This window comes from Leptonychotes weddellii, chromosome 5 (assembly GCF_054177405.1).
Source record: "Leptonychotes weddellii isolate Sample4059 chromosome 5, ASM5417740v2, whole genome shotgun sequence".
Lineage (NCBI taxonomy): Eukaryota > Metazoa > Chordata > Mammalia > Carnivora > Phocidae > Leptonychotes > Leptonychotes weddellii.
In genome coordinates, this window is record NC_138373.1 from 83404579 (window position 1) to 83428066 (window position 23488).

Consider the following 23488-nt stretch of genomic DNA (forward strand, 5'->3'; position numbering starts at 1 on the left):
TCTATTTTCAACTTTTTGAGGAACCTCCATACTGTTTTCCAGAGTGGCTGCACCAGCTTGCATTCCCACCAACAGTGTAGGAGGGTTCCCCCTTGGGAGAGAGAATCTTAAGCAGGATCCACGCCCAGCACAGAGCCCAACATTGGGCTTGATTTCGTGACCTGAGCTGAAATCAGGAGTCGGACACTTAACCTACTGAGCCCACCCAAGCATCCCAGGTTATAAGTCTTTGTAAAAAGAATGATGCAGATTCTTTCTCTGTGGATTGGAATAGTTTAATTGGATAAGGATTAGCTCCTTAAAAGTGCAATAATTTTGAAATCATCTGAGTCTGAATTTTTTAAGGAATAGTTCTTGGCTCTTTAAATCCTCTTCACTCTGGGTTTTTCTTTTTCCCCTCTAAGACCCCTATTTCAGACCTTCTAATACTGTCCTTCTTCATATCTTTTCATTATGCTTCATATTTTCTATCAGTTTGTTCTGTGCTGCATTCTGGATACATTCTAGATCTGTTTTCATTGGAAAGAAGTCTCTCATCATCTAAGCTTAATTGCTGTTTAACCTGTCCATTGAACTTTTAATTTTAATGGCTCTTTTCTTTTCTTTACTAGTTCCATTTGTCTATTCCAAATTAATCTTTTTCTCACCTTTTAAAAACCTGTACATACAACCATATAACTGCCACGTGGATCACAAATCAAGACATAAAATATGTCCTCTATCACCCTAGGTTTCCTCCTGCGCCTTTGCAGACTAACTGCTCCCTCCCAGAGCTCACTCCATTATGACTTCTTTTGTCTATTTTGCTTCTTGAGTTGGTGTACATGGGCTCCTACGGTAGGTACTCTTCAGCACCTGACTTCCTGTACTGATTTTGCATTTGTGAGGTTTGGTTACATTATTTTATATGTGAGTATTTCATTGTGTGAAGAAACCACCATTTACTTGTCTATTCTCTTGTTGATGGGCATTTGGGGTTTTTCAGACTATTATGAATAGAGCTGCTATATACATTTCTGTACAAGTCTTTTTGTGGACATAAACACTCATTTCCCTTGGATACAAGCCCAGGAGTGAAATTGTTGAATCCTGGTATAGGCACATATTTAGGCTTAGAGAAACTGCCTGTTTTCCATACGGGTTGTGCCATTTACATTTCCTTCAGCAGGGCATGGGGAGGTCCAGCTTCACCAGAGCTTGCTATGGTCAGTCTTTGCAGTTTCAGTGATTTATTGTCAGTCTTTGTAGTTTTAGCTGTTTTATTTGCATTCCTGGTGAAGAATGATGTTGAGCACATTTTTACATCCTTATTGGCAAACATACATATTTTTAAATCTCTTATAGATCGTTTTACTATTTCTGGTTCTTGTGCTAATATTCCTATTTGTTTTGTCTCTTGCTTCTCATCATGGTGGTTCATTTTCTCATGTGGTTCTAATTTTGAATGTGAATTAATTCTGTTGCTTTTTTTTCCCTTTTCAGGAGATCTAGGTTATACCCCAACAGACTGATTTTGCATTTGCCCTTTCCAGAACCCCAAGGATATCAATATTCTAGAGCCATTTTTGTATCATATCTCAGCTTGAGTATGTCATTTCACCATTGTAAAGTTGGAATCATATCAATTTTTTAAGAGGGAAAAAGTTTATTCTGTGACTTACAAAATAATCCCACATAATAATATTAAGATGTGGTATATGTAGTGGATTCTCAATACTGGTATTTCATGTCAGAATGTGCTTTTCAAATTATAAAATTCCTCTCATCGCCATTTAATTGGAGTATCACAAAAACTCAGTGAAGCTGACAGAGTAGTTATCACGCATTTTTGTTTTCCTTTTTGCAAATGAGGAAATGGAAACTCAGGTTTTAAATGATTAATCCAAGGCCACACATCCAATATGTGATAGAAACAAGACTAGAACTCAGGTCTTCTAATTCCTGGTCCAGTTTCTTTTTTCAATATATTCTCCATAGGCTAACATAATTATTCTTTATTATATATCACAGACCATGTAAAGCACTTATTTCCAAGAGAACTCAATGGATTCACTAACTGAATCATCAGTCTAGTATAGCGCATGGCCAGGAGTGTGGGCCTTGGGGTCGGACTGCCTGAATCTCTGTTCCATTAAACCTTGGGCAAATTAGCCAATCTGAACCCCAATTATAAAATGGTGATAATGTTCGCCTCGTAGAATTTTTGTCAAGATTAAATGAGATTATACTTATAAGGCTCATATCTGCTCAATATGTTAGTTGTAATTATCCTTTCATCAAATTTTTTAATGAGATGGTTTATGCAATATGCATTCTACTGATATCTGAATTGATTTCACATTGCTCTTCTTTCCCCCAGGAATTTTGCTTCTCTCATGTTGTTTGATACAAGATGGTACTAGACATTACAGAAATTATATGATATTTAAATCATAAGTCATTATGTCATCTCTCTGCTTTATTGGCACACATAGTTAAGCTTTATTAAAATATTGTTTAAGCCAAGAATTTCTCATGAAATATTAGGCTTGCTAATTTTTTCCCTAAGTTTTTTGGCCAAAAGCCTAGATGCCTTGTGTTTCCAATATAATATTTTACTGTATTTAATATATGCTAGAAGTTCAGTCAAGTGGGAACAAAGAAAAGCAGCTCATTTTTTTTCAGGTGAAATCTTGTACCCCAAGTCACAGCATTTTGCCACCTCTTTTTTCCAGTTTGCCAATGACACAGCAAATTCAGTGCCTTGGCCAAGTGCTTGGCACTTGTAAGTGTCTGAGAGTGACAGGTCCCTGGGAGGAACTGGTGCCCTATCTGAGGTATGCTTATAATTGTCCTATGTATTGGGGATCCTAAAATGGGTGAGAGAGTGCAATTCTAAGTGGGTGTTACTGGTTGTTTTGAATGGGTGGTTGTGAGAAAGTGTCTAACAGGCTGTGAGTTATGCAGTCATTCCCACAGGGAAATAAAACTTGGGCTTAAAAAGTCAATATTTGGAGGTGATTACTTATGGCAGGAGATTTTGTTTTGTTTTCTTGTTTAAAAGAAAATTACATCCTACTTTGGACTTTCCCTTTCTCTGGAGCAAAGGTGGGACCATGTAAAGAATGTCCAAAGGGTTTAGTCAACAAGCTCACTCTACTGCTCATGTGATGGAAGAATGGTTCTCCCTCCCTTAATTTTTTATTTTCCAAAGGAAAATAATCAGTAGCCAGCTCAGTATCATCACTCTTTTTCTGAAATTACTGGTTGTGATTTTGGTTTGTATTCTTGCTTTCATGGCACTTTCCAGACTGTGTTACGTTTTCCTCGGCATTACTTTCAATTGGCTATATTATCTGGCCACAGCTTTTTAGGCCAGAAGTCAATCCCTGACCCAAAGTGAAGTAGTGAAAAGTTGTCCAGTCATGCATAAGATAGAAAGATGAGCTGCGCAAAATCGATTCCTTGCTTGATACTTTGAAAAGGACAATCTGAAAAGTGGAGATGGTTTCATCTAAGATAGGAGTGGGTTAATCAAGGCTACATGCGAGGTGAGACAGAAGTGGATGGAAGGATAGAATGGCACAGAACGGTAGAAGGAAGCTGAGAAGCTTGAGATAGAGAGATGGAATTGAGGGAGTGGACTGTCCCCAGACAGGCTGTTAGACTTGGCCCAGCCTGCACTTGTCCTAGGACCTGATAATTCTGCTTTCCCTAGATTTTAAGGCAGATGTGTCCTTTCAGCAGCACCCCCATCTCTCCACTTCCATCCCCTGGTGCTTAAAGTGCCATCTCTGGAGACAGATCCATGATTTGGAGGTGATTCATTTAAATTCTAATCTCAGTTCTTTCCCTGTAGAAGTACAATAAAGATAGTTATTTCAGAAGATTTCATACTATTTTTAACATACCAGAAAGTTCTGTACTACCCTGACAAAAAATCTCCTTGAATCACACCTGATTTACTCAAAGGTGAACACATAGCAGATATTCATAAAATTATTAATCCAGATGAAAAACCCAAGTTCATTTTCCTGTAGCATCCCTTAGTAGGGGGGCCAACCATCTTTCTTTCATAGATGCCCAACCCAGGTCACTACCTTTATGACAACAATTATCATCCCTTTGTTGAACTAAAAAGAGCCTGATCACTATAACCCATCAATATATTGCCATGATTATCTTAAAAAATGATAGAAAAAAAACACTGAATCTCCTCTCACTGGAAACACATTCTATGATCCATCTAGAAGTTAAATATCTTCCTAAAGTGGCATTAGGGCTAGAAGATACACTTAAAAATTACTGTGATTATAAGAATTTCTCTTTATGCCATCTATTGTGGGCACCTGTATTTGACTTTTCTATGCATTGTATTAATATGTGGTGAAAAGATTCATGCAGCTTTATTCTTTAAGACAGCAAGATAAAATGTGAACAGTTATGTGCACATGGGGGATGGCATGCACACTGGGTGAGGGTTTGGAGGATATGTTGTAACCTGTGAAAGATGCTTAATGGTACACATTAAGGGATTTAAACAATTGAGAATTCTGTTTATGTCTACATTCAAAGGCTTGATAAACATTTTGGATTTCTGAAAGAGATTAATTTTTTTTTTAATTGCTCTTTACTTAACTAACTAGTGTTGGAACAAAGCCCCAACTACTATGGGTCAAAGAGCAAATACCTAGATATGGAAGAGCTGGTCTAAATCCACTTGACTCTGATAATATTAAAGGTCAATAGTCCTTCACTTAACAATAACTGATAATGTATATAAATAGTGCATAGTGTAGCTCTAAGAGAAAAACGGGAATGAAGTGGCATTAAGCAGTGTTATACTGTTGCTGTTTATGAACACATTACTTATTTTATGCAGTGGGCCGGTTAAGTGATAAAAATAATGCTCAGAAAACAAAGTTCTTACAAGACAAAACCAGAGAGGGAGACAAACCATAAGAGACTCTTAATCTCAGGAAACAAACTGAGGGTTGCTGGGGTTGTGGGGGGTGGGAGGGATGAGGTGGCTGGGTGATGGACATTGGGGAGGGTATGTGCTATGGTGAGCGCTGTGAATTGTGTAAGACTGATGAATCACAGACCTGTACCCCTGAAACAAATAATACATTATATGTTAATTTTTAAAAATTTAAAAAAAGAAAACAAAGTTCTTTGTCATTAGTATGTAGTATATAACTGCAGATGATCTGTGATGGTTGGTGGCACAAAGGTCACAGAGGGCATTCTTCTTAGAGCCTACTAACTTCTTTAGCCAGGTATGACTCCCTTGATCTTTGTCAATTTAGAAAGAGGGCATTGGTGACCATAGTGTGAATGGCTAAGAGGAATTTGTTACTACCCATAGAAAAAGAAATTATTTATTTATTTTTAAAAGATTTTATTTATTTATTTGCGAGAGAGAGGGAGAGGGAGAGCACAAGCAGGGGTAGCTCGCTGAGCGAGGAGCCCAATGCAGGGCTTGATCCCACGACCCAGAGATTACTACCTGAGCCCAAGTCAGAAGTCAGATGCTTAACCGACTGAGCCACCCAGGCACCCCAAAAAAGAAATTACTTAAATCTTATATAGCAGATATACAGACTGAATATGTCAACCTTCACATATCAGCAATGATGACAACACCTGTAGAAAAAAAGGTGAAGGTAGAAAGGGGAATAATCATCAGATAACTTACCTTTCCATATTGTGAGACATCAATAGTGAAACCTACCCAAAGTCCTCACATTTATGGACTGCAAACATTTGGAAATATGACTCTAAATTTAGCAGAATAATGTATAAATGATACGACAGCTAATTCAGATGTGGGGGGAAGAGGCTTTGCCTCTTTGCTGATTAAACCACAAAACAAAAGAAAACAGCATTCAGAACCCCAGTTTATATCGTCTAGGTAAGATTCGGTTCATTTACCTCTACGTTTCTTTTACGATGCAACTAAGGGGTTCACTCAGTGACACTGAGAGGCCCGTTTTAGCCATCTGGAAGAAGGTAATGTCAGGAAAGAGGCGGGAGCATGTGAAAATCACCTTCAGTATTCTGTGGCTCCATGTTATTTACGTGATGACTGAGGTAGACCAGTGATTCCAAACTTGGCTAGTTATGAATCTCATCTGGAGACACTTGCTAGAAATACAGCTCCAAGCCCTTTCATTGGAAAGTCTGAGCCAGGTGCACCTTACTAGTGCTCGAGAAAAACTGTTGGGAATGATGTGTATTTACTCAAGAAAAAAATAAACCTAAGTGACAGGACACATACTCTTGACTACTGTTTCTTATGCTAAGACACTAAGATAAGAAGATTGCATTTAACTTTAGATAATGGGTCAATAATGGAATTATCATGGTACTGTAAATCACAGAAGTCCAAGAGAGTATAGAACAAAATAAGCAATAAAAGATATATTGGAAGATAACTATAAAAATTGATCAACAAACCTTAGGGAAAAGTCCAGACATCCAGCTATTTAATTAGAGATGTCATAAAATTATTGACACAGCTGTTTCACTTAATGGAAACTTCCACATAGAACCTATATATAAAACTAGTGAAGTGCAGGACAAGTGGCAAATGTGAAACAAAACTGTCAAAACAGGGTATTATCTCAGCAATTGGTGTTGATTTATATCTGTTGATCATCCTAGTTGATACCCAATAAGTGAAAGAATAAGTGATAGAATAATAACCCTATTTAATCAAGCAAAGAGAAAGAGTAATTTATTATATAATACCAAGGCAGTATATTTTCACAGTAGAATCAACACAACACAAAAGTGCAGAGAATAACCCAGAGTTTTAGGCCCATGGCTAGTGGTGAGACTAATCAATGGGTCAATCTACTATACTTATTAGGGCCTACTGTGGGCTAGACACTTGTATTAAATGTAAAGGACATAAAGAATAAACAGACATGGTCCCAGATCTCAAATATCAGTTATGGGATCTCAAATACCAGTCTTCTGGTATCTAATCTAGAGCTAAGCTGACTTTTAAATGGATCACGAGTAGTAGCACAAGAATAGAGGATGCTCAGTCCTTCAAGAGAAATTTTTTAAAAACCTCGAAGTGATATCAGTAACCTTGTTATTTTTCATATAAATCTTTATGCATTTATTGCTTTTAACAAATATTAAGGAATTAAAATCTATAAAATGGATTTTGGTTAATTAAGTGTAAAATTGGGGAGTGTAAAATTTGATTTGGTTAAGGCTCATCTTTTATAGATATGTACCTATTTACTAAAAAGTTATTTCAGGATGAGTCATTTCTATATTCAATAGATCATACATATAGCATAATAGATGATTAAACAATTCAAAAAGTCATTCCTGACTTTATTCAGTCAGTTCAGTTTTGTAAACTATTAAACACTCAAGTGACTAAAAGTTAATGCAGAACTAGTGACCACTTGGGTGTCAGAATGAGAAATGTGATTCTCAGTTTAGGGTCATCAGCTATGCTGCTGTTGACATATATATTTACAAATATCGTGAGGGGTTACTGTTACGGGTAAATCCCCATTTCTCTGTGAGAATGAGGAGTAAGTTGATAACCAGCACCATGCAAATGCAACCTTACAAAACATTTCCATGCCAGAAATACTTTGAGGAGATTGGTAGAATTTTTAGAAAATATTTTCAAGATTGATTTAATAGTTATTGATTCTGTTTTGTTTAGCTTTCAGGAAACATTAAGAGGATTCTTCTCAATGAGGTTTTAGATATACAACAAAGGGTGACAATTCAAGCTAAATGACACAGAACACATCTGTCCATCCTTATGGAACTTATCTTAGGTAAACATCAGGACTCTATATTTAGGTGAAGTCCCAGTCATATATGCCAGATAAACTAGTATTACAGATTTCCCAAGAGTGAGTACACAATACAATAAACTGAACATAAAAATTACAGAGAGGGGGCACAAATTCTCTTTTTCTATCAATCATAATTCTTCAAAATCTAACAATGCACGCGGCCTTCATATGAAAACCCATGATATTTATACTAGATGGGCAGAGAATTATAGTAGAAAGCTTTGGCTGCTTAGTAGACAATGCAGGTAACTTTTAGTATTTTAAAATTTATTAATTTATATTTAAACAAAACATAACACTAATATTCAATCCATATTTGATGCACTCTTAACATGTACATTAAAATTAGAATAACACTTTGATTCACTTTTTTACATGTGCATTAAAATTAGAGCAGTGCCAAATGGATATACATGTGACACCACTGGGCAGAAATGTCAAAAAGAAATATACTCTTCCACCTTGAAATAGACACTTGTTTCATATATACTTACATAGGCAAACGAGGCCACTTGCCTATGCTCCTGAATCTTGAAAATGTGGAATTTTGGGGCTCAGGATCATAACCACATTTAGTGGTGAATTAAACCATAGAGAGTTTTAGCTGGCCTGCCATGGAAGGACTGAATATATTTACTCTTTGAACTTTAGTCTGGAAAAAGCACATTATTCCTGATACCTTAGGAACTCTCTCCTGACTGAACAGGGAAAAATGGAACCTTGAGTATAATTTTTCAAATATCCAAACTTTTCCCATGATCTCTCTGATTAAGGCTTTGGCTTTCCAAAGCTACCATAAATGACTTCTTGGTAGCAGGAAACAATTTAGATGAGGAAAAGAGACTGTTAAAGGAAGCATCAGTATTGCTACTAATGGTAATGAACACAGAGAATATTTTCATCCGGTAGATAATGGATTTGAGTGTTTTCTTTTCTCACTGATTAGAAAACCTGTCCTCTTATTTCTCTTCCAGTAACATCTGGGGACACCAACAAAACGGAAAACATATTCTTCCAAATAAGAGTATAACCATACTGAATACTCATGGTGACTTCTATGCCTGAGAGGTATTTACCAGCCTTAAAATTATGAGAAATTATAGCTGTTGACTTACCAGTTAAAGTAGCTTACATGTTTTCATACAGCCTGCAATTCTTAACGGTAAAGTGGCTTAATCATTAGACAGTCATCAGTAATGAACATATTAAGCAGTAAGATCTTGGAAAACAAAACAAAAAAGAAATATCAATATAGGAAATACAATATTCATTGGTAAAGTGACACTGTAACTAATTACAAAGTCCCACAACACAACAAATATGCTTTACAAAAGTGTAAAAATTTAAGATGCCACTTTTTGAAGGTCAAGCTGATGATCCACTAAGTAGGTTATGACTGCATTATTTTAAATTCATGTATCGGTTTAAGACATCCCTTCACATGTCTGCACGGACAAAAGAAGCAAAAACTCCATCTTCCCTAGCCAAGAGGCTTTCTGGAGTGTCATATTCTAAAATATTTCCTCGCTTCATCACAATAACCAGGTCTGCCGTCAGAATAGTGTGAACCCGATGCTGCGAGTGAAAAAAAAAAAATACATGTACTGGTTACAAATTTCACGAGCCAAAGCAATGGAATATGCATATCTCACTACTTATTTATCTTGAGGTGCTAGGAGGTACTAGAATAAAAGCACAGCCTCTTTTTCTGTCTTACTTAACATATCATTATTTACATACTTTTAAATACTGGCGAGTGTGACTGGGTCTTGGATGGGCTGTGTTAAATTGAGTGTAGCTAATATAGTAGTTTCAGCACTTTCATGGAAGTGTAAGGAGGCTAATTTTGTTTGTCAAATAATTAAATGATAAGAAGACCCATCGTGAACCAGTTGGGTTATAGTTTAGTCTAGACTAAAATTCTCTCTTGGGTAGAGTCAACTAATTCGTGGGCTAACACACAATTTGAAGAGCCTTGGAAGGTGGTTTGATTCTGGGAACACAATATGGGGAATTCCATTCTGGCATGCAGTATTAGAATGGGTTATCCAGGACTTCAGACAAGCCCACTCTTAGACTTTAGAGATTATTGCCACACACTTGTTCTCTCTTTTCTCCTGGCACCCTTTGGAGAGAAGCTTTGGGATTAGTAATTAATAATAATACAAGCTACCACTTATTGAGCATATATTATACATTAGGTGCTCCACACACATACTTGTTAATCATCAAAACATTCCTCAAATGTGGGTGTTTTCTCTCTCTGCTTTATGTGCGAGACCATTGTGGCTCATAGAGATAAAGCAAAAAAAGGAGATCACATAGATAATAAGTAGCAGAACCAGCATAAAATCAGGCTTATTAAGTTCAAAGCATGAGATATTTCCACCCTGCTATCAAATTGTTTTGTAGGGAGTATCTGCTACCTTCGAGGATTGCTCACCTGCCATTATTAGCATCATGGTTAAAAGAGCACAGGCTTTAAGGTTAGACTGGGTGTGTATTTTGCTTTCCCTACCCGTGTGGTTGTGCAATCCTGATCAGCAAACTCAACTTTTGTATGCCTCAAGTTCCACATCTATAAAATGATGATAATAATCACCTGCCTCGCAGAATGGTAGTGAAGATCAAATGAGATAATCCATGTAAAAAGAATTCAGCACCTTGTCTGACACATACAAGCACATACTAAATGTCAGTTAAAATTATTTTTTATTTTTAAAAATTTACAAGGGAAAAATCTGTGCCGTGGGCCTTTTTTACTTTTCTTGGTAAGATAGGTGCTGTGCAGTAGAAATATAATATGGACTACAAATGTGAGACACATCTAATTTTAAATTTCTTAAAAGCCACTTTTTCAAGGCACAAATAAACAGGTGAAATCTATGTGAAGTTATATTAAATACAGTTGATTTTTTTTTAACATAAGCTCCATGCCCAATGTGGGGCTTGAACTCATGACCTTGAGATGAAGAGTCACACGCTCTACCAACTGAGCCAGCCAGGCACCCTATGAAATCCATTTTAATAATATATTTTAACCCAACATAGTCAAAATATTTCAATATATAACCAATATAAAAATTAATAATGGTATCTTTTACATTTTTCTATTAGTACCAGGTCTTTGAAATCTAGTGTGTATTTCACACTTACAACATGTCTTAATTTGGACTACCCACATTTCAAGTGCTCAATAGCCATATGTGGTTCTGGGCTACCTACCACACTGGAGCTGGACTTTGTGGTCAAAACATCAGCACGCTGATGGGAGTGCCAAACTCAGAAATATCGTCTGTTTATCTGATACACAGTTTTCCAAAGTCCCTTCTCCTAACAACCCAGAGTCCAACCTAAAGCCATCCCTAGGGCCAAAGGCCTATCATCTGCCCTGGGCCATGTAGATGGGGTAGTCTCAACGCTTATGCTTTCAGAAAAGCAAACAGTCACAGCTGGGACAACTAGAGGAGAAAAGTAAGACATATATAGAGGATAATAAAGATGCCGGCTCAGAACATGTACCACTATTTTCAACCTCCATAGACAAACCTATCATTCACTGAATATTGGTAATGAATAATATGTATTTAGGAATTACCAAAATTTGCAGGATAATGTTTATTTATCTTTGAGAGAAGACCAGAGTCACTTGTGTACCCAGCATTTAGAAAAAAAATAAACTTAAAATTACTGAACTGTTTAATATCTGCTGTGTATTTTCCCTCCAAAAAAGATTAATTCTTCCATAACTGTATCAGGATGCTAAAAAAAGAATCTGGCTTCTAAATCCCTAAAGAGAACATTATAAACATTGCCTTATTATACTAAAATAATGTTTATTTAAGAAATAAAAATAAAAACATGGAAAAAATCTTGGCCAATAAAAGAAATATATGTGGTGCTTATTCCATTAATCCAAATTACTTTTTGCCTGAGAAAGTGTGGTGTCAATTGTAAGAGCATTGGTGCAATTTTTAAAATGCTCTAGAGAATTAATCTAATCAAGAGTGAAGGATAAAAATCACTTTCATAAATAAATGCCATGCACTATTTTGGTGCACGAAGGCTTCCTTTTAGAAGCCAGAGAAAGTTATCGTTTGAAGTTCTTTCACAATTTTCAGTGGTAGTTAACAAAATTAACAGAACAATTTTTAGCAGGGAAGAAAGAACAGTTACTGTTTAACAGAACTGAGAATCATTCTACAAGGGTTCTTCCACAGGTTGCTGGTGTCTCTCTCTGTTAAGAGCCTGGCAAGAGGAGTTGGTCCCACAGTGATTCATCCTACCCATGGCTTTCTGTGTCCCTGTGGGGAGGTATCCTAGTGGCCCCCTCCACTTCAGTGGTCTTGAAATGAAGAATGAGTGAAAGATACAGAAGTCTATGGAAAAGTATTCAGTGAATGTAGGTGGACAAGAAAGAGAACATAATTTTTTGGTTAAAAATACAAATTATGCTCAAGTAATCTTCCAGGTGTAAACTAAATGGGGCCACTCAACAATACCATGCTTCATGCAGAAGAGAGAAAAAACTAGTCTTTTGAGTATGCAAGGGTCTGCTTCCCCCCCTTTACCAGTCCGTTCTTTCTCCCCCACCTCCAAATATCTTCCTACCTTCTCCAGTGAGAAAATTCTTGAAAATATTAGAGAACTGTTTTCAAGTTAGCCAGTTCTCTCACCCATTAAATCATTCACACTCTAGTATGAATGACTTAATCAGGAAACTCTCCTCCAGGGCAGAGTTCATTGGGAAAGTGAGAGAAAAGTGTTTTTTTTCATTTAGACCTTGTGTACAGAAGGTGGGCCCTGATTTCCTGCCACTTTAAAAAACGCTGCACTTCAAAGGCTGCTCTTTTTCCATGCATCATTGACAAAAATGGAAGCATAAGCAAGCACTCCATACATAGCTCCCAGTATTCAACAGTTAAACCTAAATAATTCTGTAAATTAAAAAAATGCAATCTTCAGGGCAGGTAAGGAACATGTACAGTATTTTTAAGGACACTTACAATATATTCCCCAAAGAAGAGTGAAATTGGTCCTTACAACAGAGGTGAATCTGGTTCTTGGGTTTTTGTAAATACTATCTTTTGCATATATATATATATATATTAGAAAATTATGCATGCGCCTCATTCAGTATTGAACATAACTGAATCAGCTGGTTGAGCTGATTTATGTGAGAACACTCTGTAGGTAGCTCTCTCACCGCACCACCCCCTTTAATCACTGCATTAGCCCTGCCTGGCTGAGAAGGATGCCCTTAAGATAACTACCGGAGGATGGGACAGTTGGCAGGGTAGCTGATGATGGTCTACTTGTTGGTCATCACCAAAGTGGAAAAGAGGCCATTCTTGTGGGCGAGCAAGTTTGGAACAGTATCACACTCCACTAAAATACCCTCAGAGAAGACTAAAATAAGACCTGCATCCAAAATAGAAGAAACACGGTGCTGGAGAGAAAAGAGAAATGGAAAGACGAGAATCAGCAAGAGGGAAAATGTCCAGGTGATTCGATCAAAAAAGTTCTTGTTAAACATTAAGCCTAAATGTGAGCAAGAATCCATCCACCTGCAAAGAGGAAGAAGAAAACCATGGCCTAATGTAAGTTAAGCTATTACAATTACAAAGATTTGGGCAATTCTTCAATTGGATTGGTGCTCAGAGAAAGTATCTACCTCAGCTGTGATGTATCTCATTACCTTCTTTTTTTAAACAGTTAGGTGAATAGGAACAGAAATTAAGTGTAAGCGGTAGCAGAATTGGTAGTCACGTAGAAGAATTTTGCTTCTGAAACTGCTCATCGGGTGATTAGATTATTGAAAAGAGAATTATCCCATATGAACTACCATCTGTATCTGGTGAAAAAAAAAAACGCAGGCATTCCTGTTGGAATCCTTAGATTTAAGATATCCCATCACTGTAAATTAGGGGAGCTAGGTAGAACAGTTTGGGGAAAAAAAAAAAACAATATAAAGGCTTTCAGAGCATAGCTGTGTTTTGTTGTTGTTGTTGTTTTGGTTTTTTGTTTTGCACAGATACAGAAACATTGGCAGAGAAATACATAATTCAAGATACATATACTTGAATTGCCCCAAAATAAAGATTATTGAATCTTGGAACAAAAACCAAAGAGGAGTAAATCAACCCTGTCTCCAATACTTACAGCTATTGTAACAACGGTGCGGTCTGCAAAAGCCGTCATTACCACTTTCTGCAAAATGTTTTCCTGCCAAAAAATCAATAAATTAAGCCTGAATTTTCTCTGGAGTCCTTTTTCTCTCCATACTATTTTGTCCCCGAGAGCAAAGACCGCCCCGCGCCCCGCCCCCAGGCCCAATCCCTGCTGAGAACTCCCAGCTCCTGTCTTCCCTGGAGCAGTCCCCACAGTAAGCTTCTGCTGGGCTCCAAAGGCTCCATATGCTCCATTCTCCCTTTCTCTCCCATCTCTACTGAGGCTGTATTATAATAACCTTTATTGTAAATTGTAAATATTGTAAATCCTTAGCAATTAATACTAATTTTGATGTAGTTATGTATCTAGTGAACTGGCTTAATTAGAAACTATTTATTACTTTAAATTATGTTAACTTTGAGAAGGATTTATAACTTTGTATAACTGATTAGTCTTAACAGAAAAAAATGATGTCAATTAGCATTTCCATATATAATGGACTGTTAATAATCTTGAAACCGTTTCAGCTTTTTGGATATTTTTTACCCAATCTAGAGTGTGCAGCAAGAAAATACCATGTTTGTGGATGTTTTTTATTTTTGTCCTTTCTGATGCCAAACTTTTAATATCAAGTTAACTTGTATAAGAACAACATTAATTGCTCACGCTTACAGTTTGTGGCTTAATGTGACATTTTCTCCACTTAATCATAGCCTTCTAGACAGATCCTTCTTGGCGTATTTAACAGTTTTAAATAATTTCTTTCAAAAGGCAAAGTTTCTGGCTCGTTACCATGAACACACTGAGAAGATCATTATTAATTCTAGTGAATCCTTCTTCAAATTGCTTTAGAAAATAATGATTGATTTTGGTTAGCAATAAGATTTGCATACTTCATTTTATAACTTCCATGGCGTAAGACTTGAACGCTTGAACACAGTACAGTACTCTTGTCAACTGAGCACTGGAATTATACTGTTTTAAGAATTTATCAAAAAGTGATGGCCAATTTATTTTATGTTGACTGGCAGTAAACTGTCATGTCTCCTTTATTTTAATTCTCAATGTGCTATCATCAATTGATTAAAGAGATGAATGAGAAGGCACTGAAACAACAGTACTGAGGACTTTGAACCCAAGCGGGAAAAACTAAGTTGTAATTTTCATGTGCATTTCCCCAGATCTTCAATTTAAGAAGTACAGATAATGCACTCACCGTGGCCATGTCAATGGAAGCCGTGGCTTCGTCCATGATGAGAATGCTGCTCTTGCGGACAAAGGCCCTAGCAAGGCAGAACAGCTGTCTCTGTCCAACACTGAAGTTCTCCCCACCTTCAGTGACAACTGCATCTACATCAGAGAGAGAAGCAAGGATTTCACTAAAATGCTACTAACATTTTCCTTGAGCAAAGTAGGGAAAAATAGGAATGTCCCACAAGAGGATACTGGATCTCACTGTACTGCTGCAAACATTTCATACTGGAGAGGCAAAGAGGAATTTTACTTTGGGAAAATGGAGATGATCCTGGGCCATCCTATTTTTGACAAAAGGTGGTAAATTACCTCCTTATGCAGGATATAAAATACTGGTAAGGCATTTTGAAAACTGGAAGACCCTAGAGGTTATTTAATTATTTAATATAATTATCTAAGGAGATTATTTAACATAGTTATCTGAGGCCCAGAGAAATGAAGTGGCTTGCCCATGATCACAGAGCTAATTTGCAGTAGAGCTTGATAAGAAACAGAACATTCTTGACTCCAATGTCCATTCTCTTTTTATTATACCATCCCACTGGACTGTAAGTTCCACATGGTTAAAGACTGGATTTATTTTTGTTCATCAGTGTATCCTCAGCACTTGGTATCTGACATAGCAGCTGAATAAAACCTTGTTGGATAGATAAATGAATGTTAGATCCTCATTATCATTTTCTTTTTCTTTTTTGGTTTCCATCCACATTTCATAAACTGTCCTCTTGTGAGTTTAAGATAAATTCTGTTCTCAAAACATCTCTTTTATTAGAATTCAAACACATCCTAGTAGAGTCCTAGGGATAAATTTCTATTTTCTGTTTTCTCATTGCATCAGATTCTTGTAATTTTTCATGCTTGGGGGCTATGCCTTTATTCTCTAAATTTTAATTTACATAATAAATAAGGAGGGTGCAAGAGATGATGGATGTTTTTCACCAGAATTGGCCTGAACCAGATCTTTATCAAGCAACTGATGTAATCTTTATGAAGACAATGAACATAAACAACATTCAATTACATAGTGTAAATATAATCCCCTGTTGCTTACACTGTACCATAACCCTTGAACATTGTGCCCATGATTCAAAACAGGTGCATACATCTTTTGCGTGAAGGAAGAGGACTACAAAGTCATTAATTGCCTGTATTCCCAACTACTAAAGGTGTGAGTGTCTCTAAATATCACAGGAGAAGGGTCTATATGCAGTATCAATTTCTCAAGTAGACTTGCTTGGCTCGCCATGAGAGACATCAAAATTATGATGGGGAAGTTCATCCAGATCCCTGGAATTGCTCCCATAGTCTAACACTGGCAAGGTCAATAAAACTATCTTTAAAGACATGCTATCTCAATTTCTGTTTGTGGGAGGCCTTTCCCTTGGGACTTAATTAAAATCATAAAAGGTATTGTTTTTGAGTAGGTCCACCTTCCCAAATAAACATGTTTTATTTTGTGGGCTGATTTTTTTTCTAGATGCCAAAACAACACAATCAACATGGCAGCTACATATTATGTATTAAAATTAGAATATCAACCAACTCTTATCTTTCTGACTGCTTTCTTAAATGAGTTCAGATTTTAAGGTGTTACGGAACCTGGACTGGATCGCCTGACAGAAGAACCAAGCGGCACTCGGAGATCTTGGAGGATAGGAGGTTTGTTTAACGCCAGCGGGCTCAGAGGAGAGTGGTCTCCAAAGGTCTGAGCCCCAAGCACAAACAAAGGGGGCAATTTATACACTTTTACTTCTGCATACTTGGCACTTTTGGCGCATGCACAAAGCAGGGCAGGGAGAAGAACCCAGATTGGTGCATTCGGGAAGCAGAGCAGGGAAAAGAACCCAGAAGAGCCCTGGGGCAAGGACTGGGACTCTCTCACTGGCTCTGTCGGCTGTCTTAGGACATAGATTTTCCTTATCAAAGGAAGCAAAAGTCCAAAATTATAGATATTCATCATTTTTATGAATTAAAGACCGCATTGTGTACTTTCTGTTGTTTTGTTTTGTTAATCATGTTCTTTAATTATTCATGTTGTTGTTTTATTCTGTCATCAGTTATTTGCCAGAAATTGTCTACCTCTGGGACTAAATTTATATCTGATTGTTTGAGTACATGTTTTATCTCTTACACAGGTGGCTAAAACTGAGGTTGTAGCAAGGTCATAGAAAATAATGTCTTCACAAAATTATGTCACATAAATATAAGGAATAGGCCCTTCTGGCAACAAAGAAAATGGCTGCCAATGTGGAGAAACTGCCTGCTCCTACATGGTACCAACTACTCTGAACCTAGTAGCCTCTTCAATCCTCCTACCCATTTACTGGGAGTCAGGGGTCATGTCAATCACATGAGTAGAATGACCACAGGGAAATATTCTGATTCAAATGACCTGTACCACTTGGGCGCCTGGGTGGCTTAGTCAGTTAAGCATCCGACTCTTGATTTCAGCTCAGGGCATGATCTCAGGGTCATGAGATGGAGCCTGCTTGAGATTCTCTCTCTCCCCCTGCCCCTCCTCCCCCACTCACCCTCTTGCACCCTCTCTCTCTAATAAAATAAAATAAAATAAAATAAAATAAAATAAAATAAAATAAAATAAAATAAAATAAAATAACTGTACCACTAAAAGTGAAAAGACCGAAGAGTTAAATGTATTAACTGGAATATTTTGGAGTGTTCATATAGAACAGAATTTGTTATAAGTTTTATCCTCTGGCATCCTATGCAAAAACATTAGATTTTGAAGTATCCTAAAGACCTTTTGGAGATTATTTTAAGTTTAAAGGGACTTAACATGAATTATGTGATTTTAGCATAAAATATAGAGATATATAGAATTAATTGCATATGTAAAAATAAGTGTATTCTCTAGAAAATATACCTAGACCTCCTGGTAGGGATTTGACCATATTCTTGAGCTGAGCAATTTCTAGAGCTTCCCAGAGTCTGTCGTCTGTGCATTTACACTCTGGATCTAAATTAAATCTGTAGGGGAAAAAAATAAGTTATTTAGTCAATAAATACATACGTTTGCTTATTGCTGTTCTTTCCTTAAATATATAAGTTCCATTTGTTTTGGTTATTGCTATATCCCTAATACCTAGAACAGTGCTCAGGATAGAGCAGGCATTCAATTCATGTTGGATGAATAAATGAATGACCTTAATGTTATGAAAAATGTTTTCCAAAGATACAATTAGTAAGTTTATATGCAAGATACGACATGATAAAATTCATTATGTGGATTTATCCACTTTGATATATTTAATGTAACTTGAATAGTGTCTAGCAAAGTGTTTTTACAGAACCAATGATTATACGGGAACACGTAATGCTATCTTAGATGAGCTGTGCTGCACCAACCACAATAGTAGTATTCATAGTAAATCTACCGGGACATGTAAATTCACTATGGCGTTTCTAAATAACTGCATACATCCGCAACTTTCAATTAAAGTGATTTTACAGCTGAATATTGAGCAATCTTACGTCCATTTTCTCTTCAAGACAAAAGGAGGTGGCAATATTTCTTTGTAATTAAGGTAGAGGAGGGGAGCAAGAGAGAACAAAAGATGGATGCATTGAGAGACATGACCTGGTGGTTAATGCCATGGTGGACTCTGGGAATCAGACAAACTCTACCACTTACTAAGTGTATGAACTTGAACCAGTTAGAGCTTCTCTGAGTTTCAAAATGCTCATCTGTAAAATGAGGATAATAATATGTATACTAAAGCAGTGCTTTGAGGATTTGATGAGACAATATATTTAAAGCACTTAGCAGGTAGTAGATACTGCTTTTTTTTTTTTTTTTTACTGTGGGAAACCATAAACCAGGCACGGAGAAGATTGTAGCAGCTTCTTAAAAGCAATTTTGGCTGAAAGAAAAATTATGAGGGATGGGGGAATCAAGGGATTAACCAAACTCAATATTGCTGAGCCCAAGCCAGACACATAGTGATAGGCAGGATATCTGTAGGGTAGAACACCTTAGAAATGTCTGCCAAGAATCATTGCCCCAGGGGCACCTGGGTGGCTCAGTTGTTAAGCATCTGCCCTAGGCTCAAGGTCATGATCCCAGGGTCCTGGGATAGAGCCCCACGTCAGACTCCCAGCTCAGTGGGGAGTCTGCTTCTCTCTCTCCCTCTCCCACTCCCCTTGCTTGTGTTCCCTCTCTCGCTGTGTCTCTCTCTGTCAAATAAATAAATAAAATCTTAAAAAAAAAAAAGAATCACTGCCCCAAGTACTGAGGAAGAAGTGACTTTTGTGGAGTCAAATTGAAAGAGCAAAGCTCCTGGAATAAATAAAGGACTGGCCTCTGTAGAGGTTAATTTAGCAACTCTAGGGTTGACCAGAATTGTTGACTAGAATATTCCTTCTTATCATCCTGAAAATGTCTTTCACACCTACCTGAAAAACAGTTCTGAGTAAAACTCTCCTATGAGCCAAAAGGTAAATCCTGAGACATTCGGGTTTCTATTGAATACATCACCTACCTAATAGAACCACTGAATAGTATTGGATCCTGCAAAATGATTGAAAGTCTAGAACGTAGTGTGTGCAGTGGTAGTTTTGAAATGTCTATCCCATCAATGACAATCTTTCCTGTTAAACAGAAACAAAAAATTGCAGGCATTTAGTAAAATCAAAAGTAAAATAATATTTGTTTACAAATTGAAAGTACCTTCCTAGTTCAGGGTTTATCAGAAGATAAAGCTTTCCATTTAACTATTAAAAGCATCATTATGCATTTTTATGAAAAATATACATTTTGGTGGTATGTTCTCTTTCCTATGTATTTTCTCTTAAAGAGATTCTCAGTTTTTATTCAGTTTCCATGGTTCATACAAACCAAAAGTACTTTTTCTCCTTAATGGGTCCTCTCCCTTCCAATATTCCTTTATCCTTGTTCCCTGCTTTATTTTCCTTCACAAGATATTTTATATACATGTACTTATCTTTTTTTATAGTCTCTCTCTCCCAACTAGAATATAAACTCCCTGAAGACAGTAATTTTGTCTAAATTATTCACTCTTTTATTGATTGAACAGGACAGTGTATTGTAAATAAGAAAGGAAATTCTATGACATAGATATCAAATTTTAATGAATTTCTCCATACTGTATTTAGACTTATTAGAGACTTGTGCCATCTTGATATCTTTGACCTCAAATTGATAGATTATTTTAAGATAGATTATGTCACTTTGTGCGAAGACAGTACTGCCATATGAAATGAGCAGGCCAAGCAAAGAATGGCAGGTGGAGTCCCTTTTCCAGCTAGATGTAGATTCAAGAGGAGGCAAGGTGGTCAGCTTAACCTTTCTTTCAGGAATAACACATTATCTATTAAAATCTTAATAGCCTAATGCTAACCAAGAGAATCAGTCATTGATAGTCCACATGGGGCCTGAAAACATGTTTCTGGATTCATAAGGAACAGGCTAATCTAATATGTTCAGTTATAACCAACGTTTTTGTTTTTTTAATGGAAAGTGTCAATCAATTGTCTTTGGATCATGTAACTGACTTATAATGAAAATCCACTGAAATTCCTTAAAGTATCTGTGTATTATTTATTATTACTAGCCATGGAAGAGCAAGCTGCTAACCCAGCGGCTGATGCCTACCTACTCTGCTCCTGAATCTAACCCCCAAGGAGACTGCAATTACTGTAGTTCATCTCTGTTCATAAACTGACCTCTTCACCTCACAGAGCTGTTGTGTAGATTAAGTAATATAAACTGTCAAGTACAATAAAAATGTGAAGTACTATAATCATCATCGCAATCATTTCAGATGATAGTAGGAAGCGCTTCCTGGAGCTGATGATCAAGCACATTGCTGGATTCCCTTTTACTCAAGACGGTTTATGTGCTGGGCTATTTATAGGTCACTTGATAGACTAAATAATGTGACATATTTTCTCTAAAGCAAAGATTAAATTATTCCCATGTATCATGTTATTAATAATTTTGTGGATGGATAAATATTTTTGTATATTGTCAACATGTGCTTGGCACTTAGCAAGTTGCCACCCCACAAAATGTTCAGCATCATTAAACCATGTTATGAAGGTAAGAGTCATGCACCAAAATTAATAATGCAGATTACTTATCTCCTTGCATTTTTTTCCTCTGATGGAAAGGGATGTGTTTTTAGTTTGAGCAAAGCAAGACAGCCTTCCTTTCTCTCCTTTCCTCTTGAAATGCCACCTACATCTACTGCTGTTCAAAATGGGTGGCTTTGTTTTCATTTTACCAGTTTATTAGAATTCTTTAACAACAATCTCTAGAGCTGAGTTTAGAGCTAATAATTTTATTAGCAATTTTATGTTCATTCTTTACTTCCAGACTGTTGACCTGGGACACCTGCCTCAAATCATGGGTCTCAGGACACAAAGTCCTTATAAATATTTGCTCTTTATTTCTGCAGGATTAGGTAAGTTGATGCCTCACTATTTTTAAGGAAAAGCACCACATGGCGAATGAGAACATTTAGTTAGTAACTTACCATCAAATATATCCACCATTCTGAAGAAAGCCAGTGATAATGATGATTTCCCGCTACCAGTGCGACCACATATGCCCACCTAAAAAGCAAATGTCACTCAGACAGAAAAGGACTCAGAAAAAAGGCAGAAGATGGGCACAAAGTATTTTTAATTTTGACAAGATACCATGGGGAAACTGTACCTCTATTTAAATAGCTAATAAATCGTCATTCTTTTATTATGAACATTAAGATAAAAACACAGAGTCCTCACCAAATCTTCAATGATTTCATTCTAACTCTTTTTATTTGTATGTGGCTGTGTTGTTTTTCCTTCGTGGCTTAATTTTTGCATTTAGTATATTGTTGGTCTAATAAGTAAGTATTCAATTTTATCTTAGAAGTGATGATTTTATAACAAAAAGTAGACTGGCTCCAATTCTTTTCTGCACATTTTCTCTTTTTAAAGTAGCTAAAACAAATCATTTTGGGACTAAAGCTAGTACAAATGCAAAAGTCCTCAAGGAGATGTCTGATATGGCTGTAAGCCAGAAGCCAGAAATTTGGACAAACACACATATTGTTGATTTTCCTGATCTTCCCGGGAGAATAATGAATGTCAATACAACTTAGAGAACATGTATTTTATCCTGATCCTCTCTCTCTCTTTTCTCTCTATGTAGATAATTTGACTTACAAGTATAGGGAGTATTATGTGAGCCCAGTGAAAATGTACTTGGCTGAATATCTCAAGAGCTTAGATAGTGATCAAGTGGCTCCATCCTCTGATTTGTATGAAACAAATGGCAGTGAATTCCATACCTTTTGCCCTGGTTTGATGTACGCCTTGACATGCTTAAGAACAGGTTTCAGATTATTTTCATATCTGACACACAGGTCATGAATCTTGATCTCTCCTTCCTGTGGCCAATGTTCTGGAACTTGAGAAGGGTCTGGGGGGTGAGGGTGGAGTAGGGGAAGTCAGAGGGAGAAGGAGAGAGGGAGACAGGAAGAGAGGGGGAGAGAGAGAGGGAGGGAGAGAGAGGGAAGGAAAGAGGGGCAGGAAGAAACATACACATACTTATATACATTTATACATACAAACATATACATATAAAAAATAAATTTTAAGTAATACTGAACCAAATTCTGTGTCTTTTTAAAATTAAAATTACATTCAGAGTAAAGGCCTATTGATTAAGAAATTTCAAAATAGCTTTTGTGTGTGTTTCTTTTGGAAGCATGAACTATCATGTCTTTTCTGTATTCCATCGTTTGGTTCTATTGAAGATAGTTCATCTGCAAATTCATTCATTTGTTCAGTCAGTCATCAAACATTTGAGTGCTTAAAATGAGAAGTGTTGTGCAAGGTGATGAGAATATGGAGATGAAAGACATGCCACAAAGTGCTCCCTGTGTCCTGGGGAAGCATCAGGATCTATAGTACTGCATGCAGGGTCACATGATGGAGTCCAACCCAAGGTGCTCTGGGAGCACAGATGGTGGTAACCTGAGAGTTCCAGGAGGGTTTCAAGAGAAGATGGTGCCTGAGATGAGTCTTAAAGGATTAGGGATGGGGAGATTTGTTTCAAATATATATGGAGAGAACAAAGATAAAAAGAAACCTTGGCATGTTGGATAGATGATGAGAGATGAGACCAGGTAGGTGGGCAAGGATCGACTAATGAAGAGTCTAGTGGTCTTAGCTAACTTATCTGGATTTTGTCCTTGAAGACCCAGATAGCTATTGAA

General features: G+C 36.8%; 1 protein-coding gene across 8 annotated transcripts in view; it reads right to left on the minus strand.

Moving 5' to 3' along the window:
• Nucleotides 1-6691: 6691 nt before the first annotated feature.
• Nucleotides 6692-23488, minus strand: part of ABCC9 (ATP binding cassette subfamily C member 9) — a 137585-nt gene continuing 120788 nt past the window's right edge. For 7 of the 8 annotated variants that reach the window (XM_081821328.1, XM_081821325.1, XM_081821329.1 and 4 more), the window contains 7 exons: nt 22559-22689; nt 21758-21836; nt 19742-19850; nt 18127-18230; nt 15205-15338; nt 13980-14042; nt 6692-9392 (listed from right to left, as the gene is read on the minus strand). In XM_081821328.1, the coding sequence (XP_081677454.1) occupies nt 9255-9392; nt 13980-14042; nt 15205-15338; nt 18127-18230; nt 19742-19850; nt 21758-21836; nt 22559-22689 (758 nt within the window). In that variant the 3' untranslated portion in view covers nt 6692-9254. Of the gene's footprint in view, nt 9393-13090; nt 13267-13979; nt 14043-15204; nt 15339-18126; nt 18231-19741; nt 19851-21757; nt 21837-22558; nt 22690-23488 lie in introns of all 8 variants that reach the window. The other variant, XM_081821330.1, reaches the window with a different exon arrangement.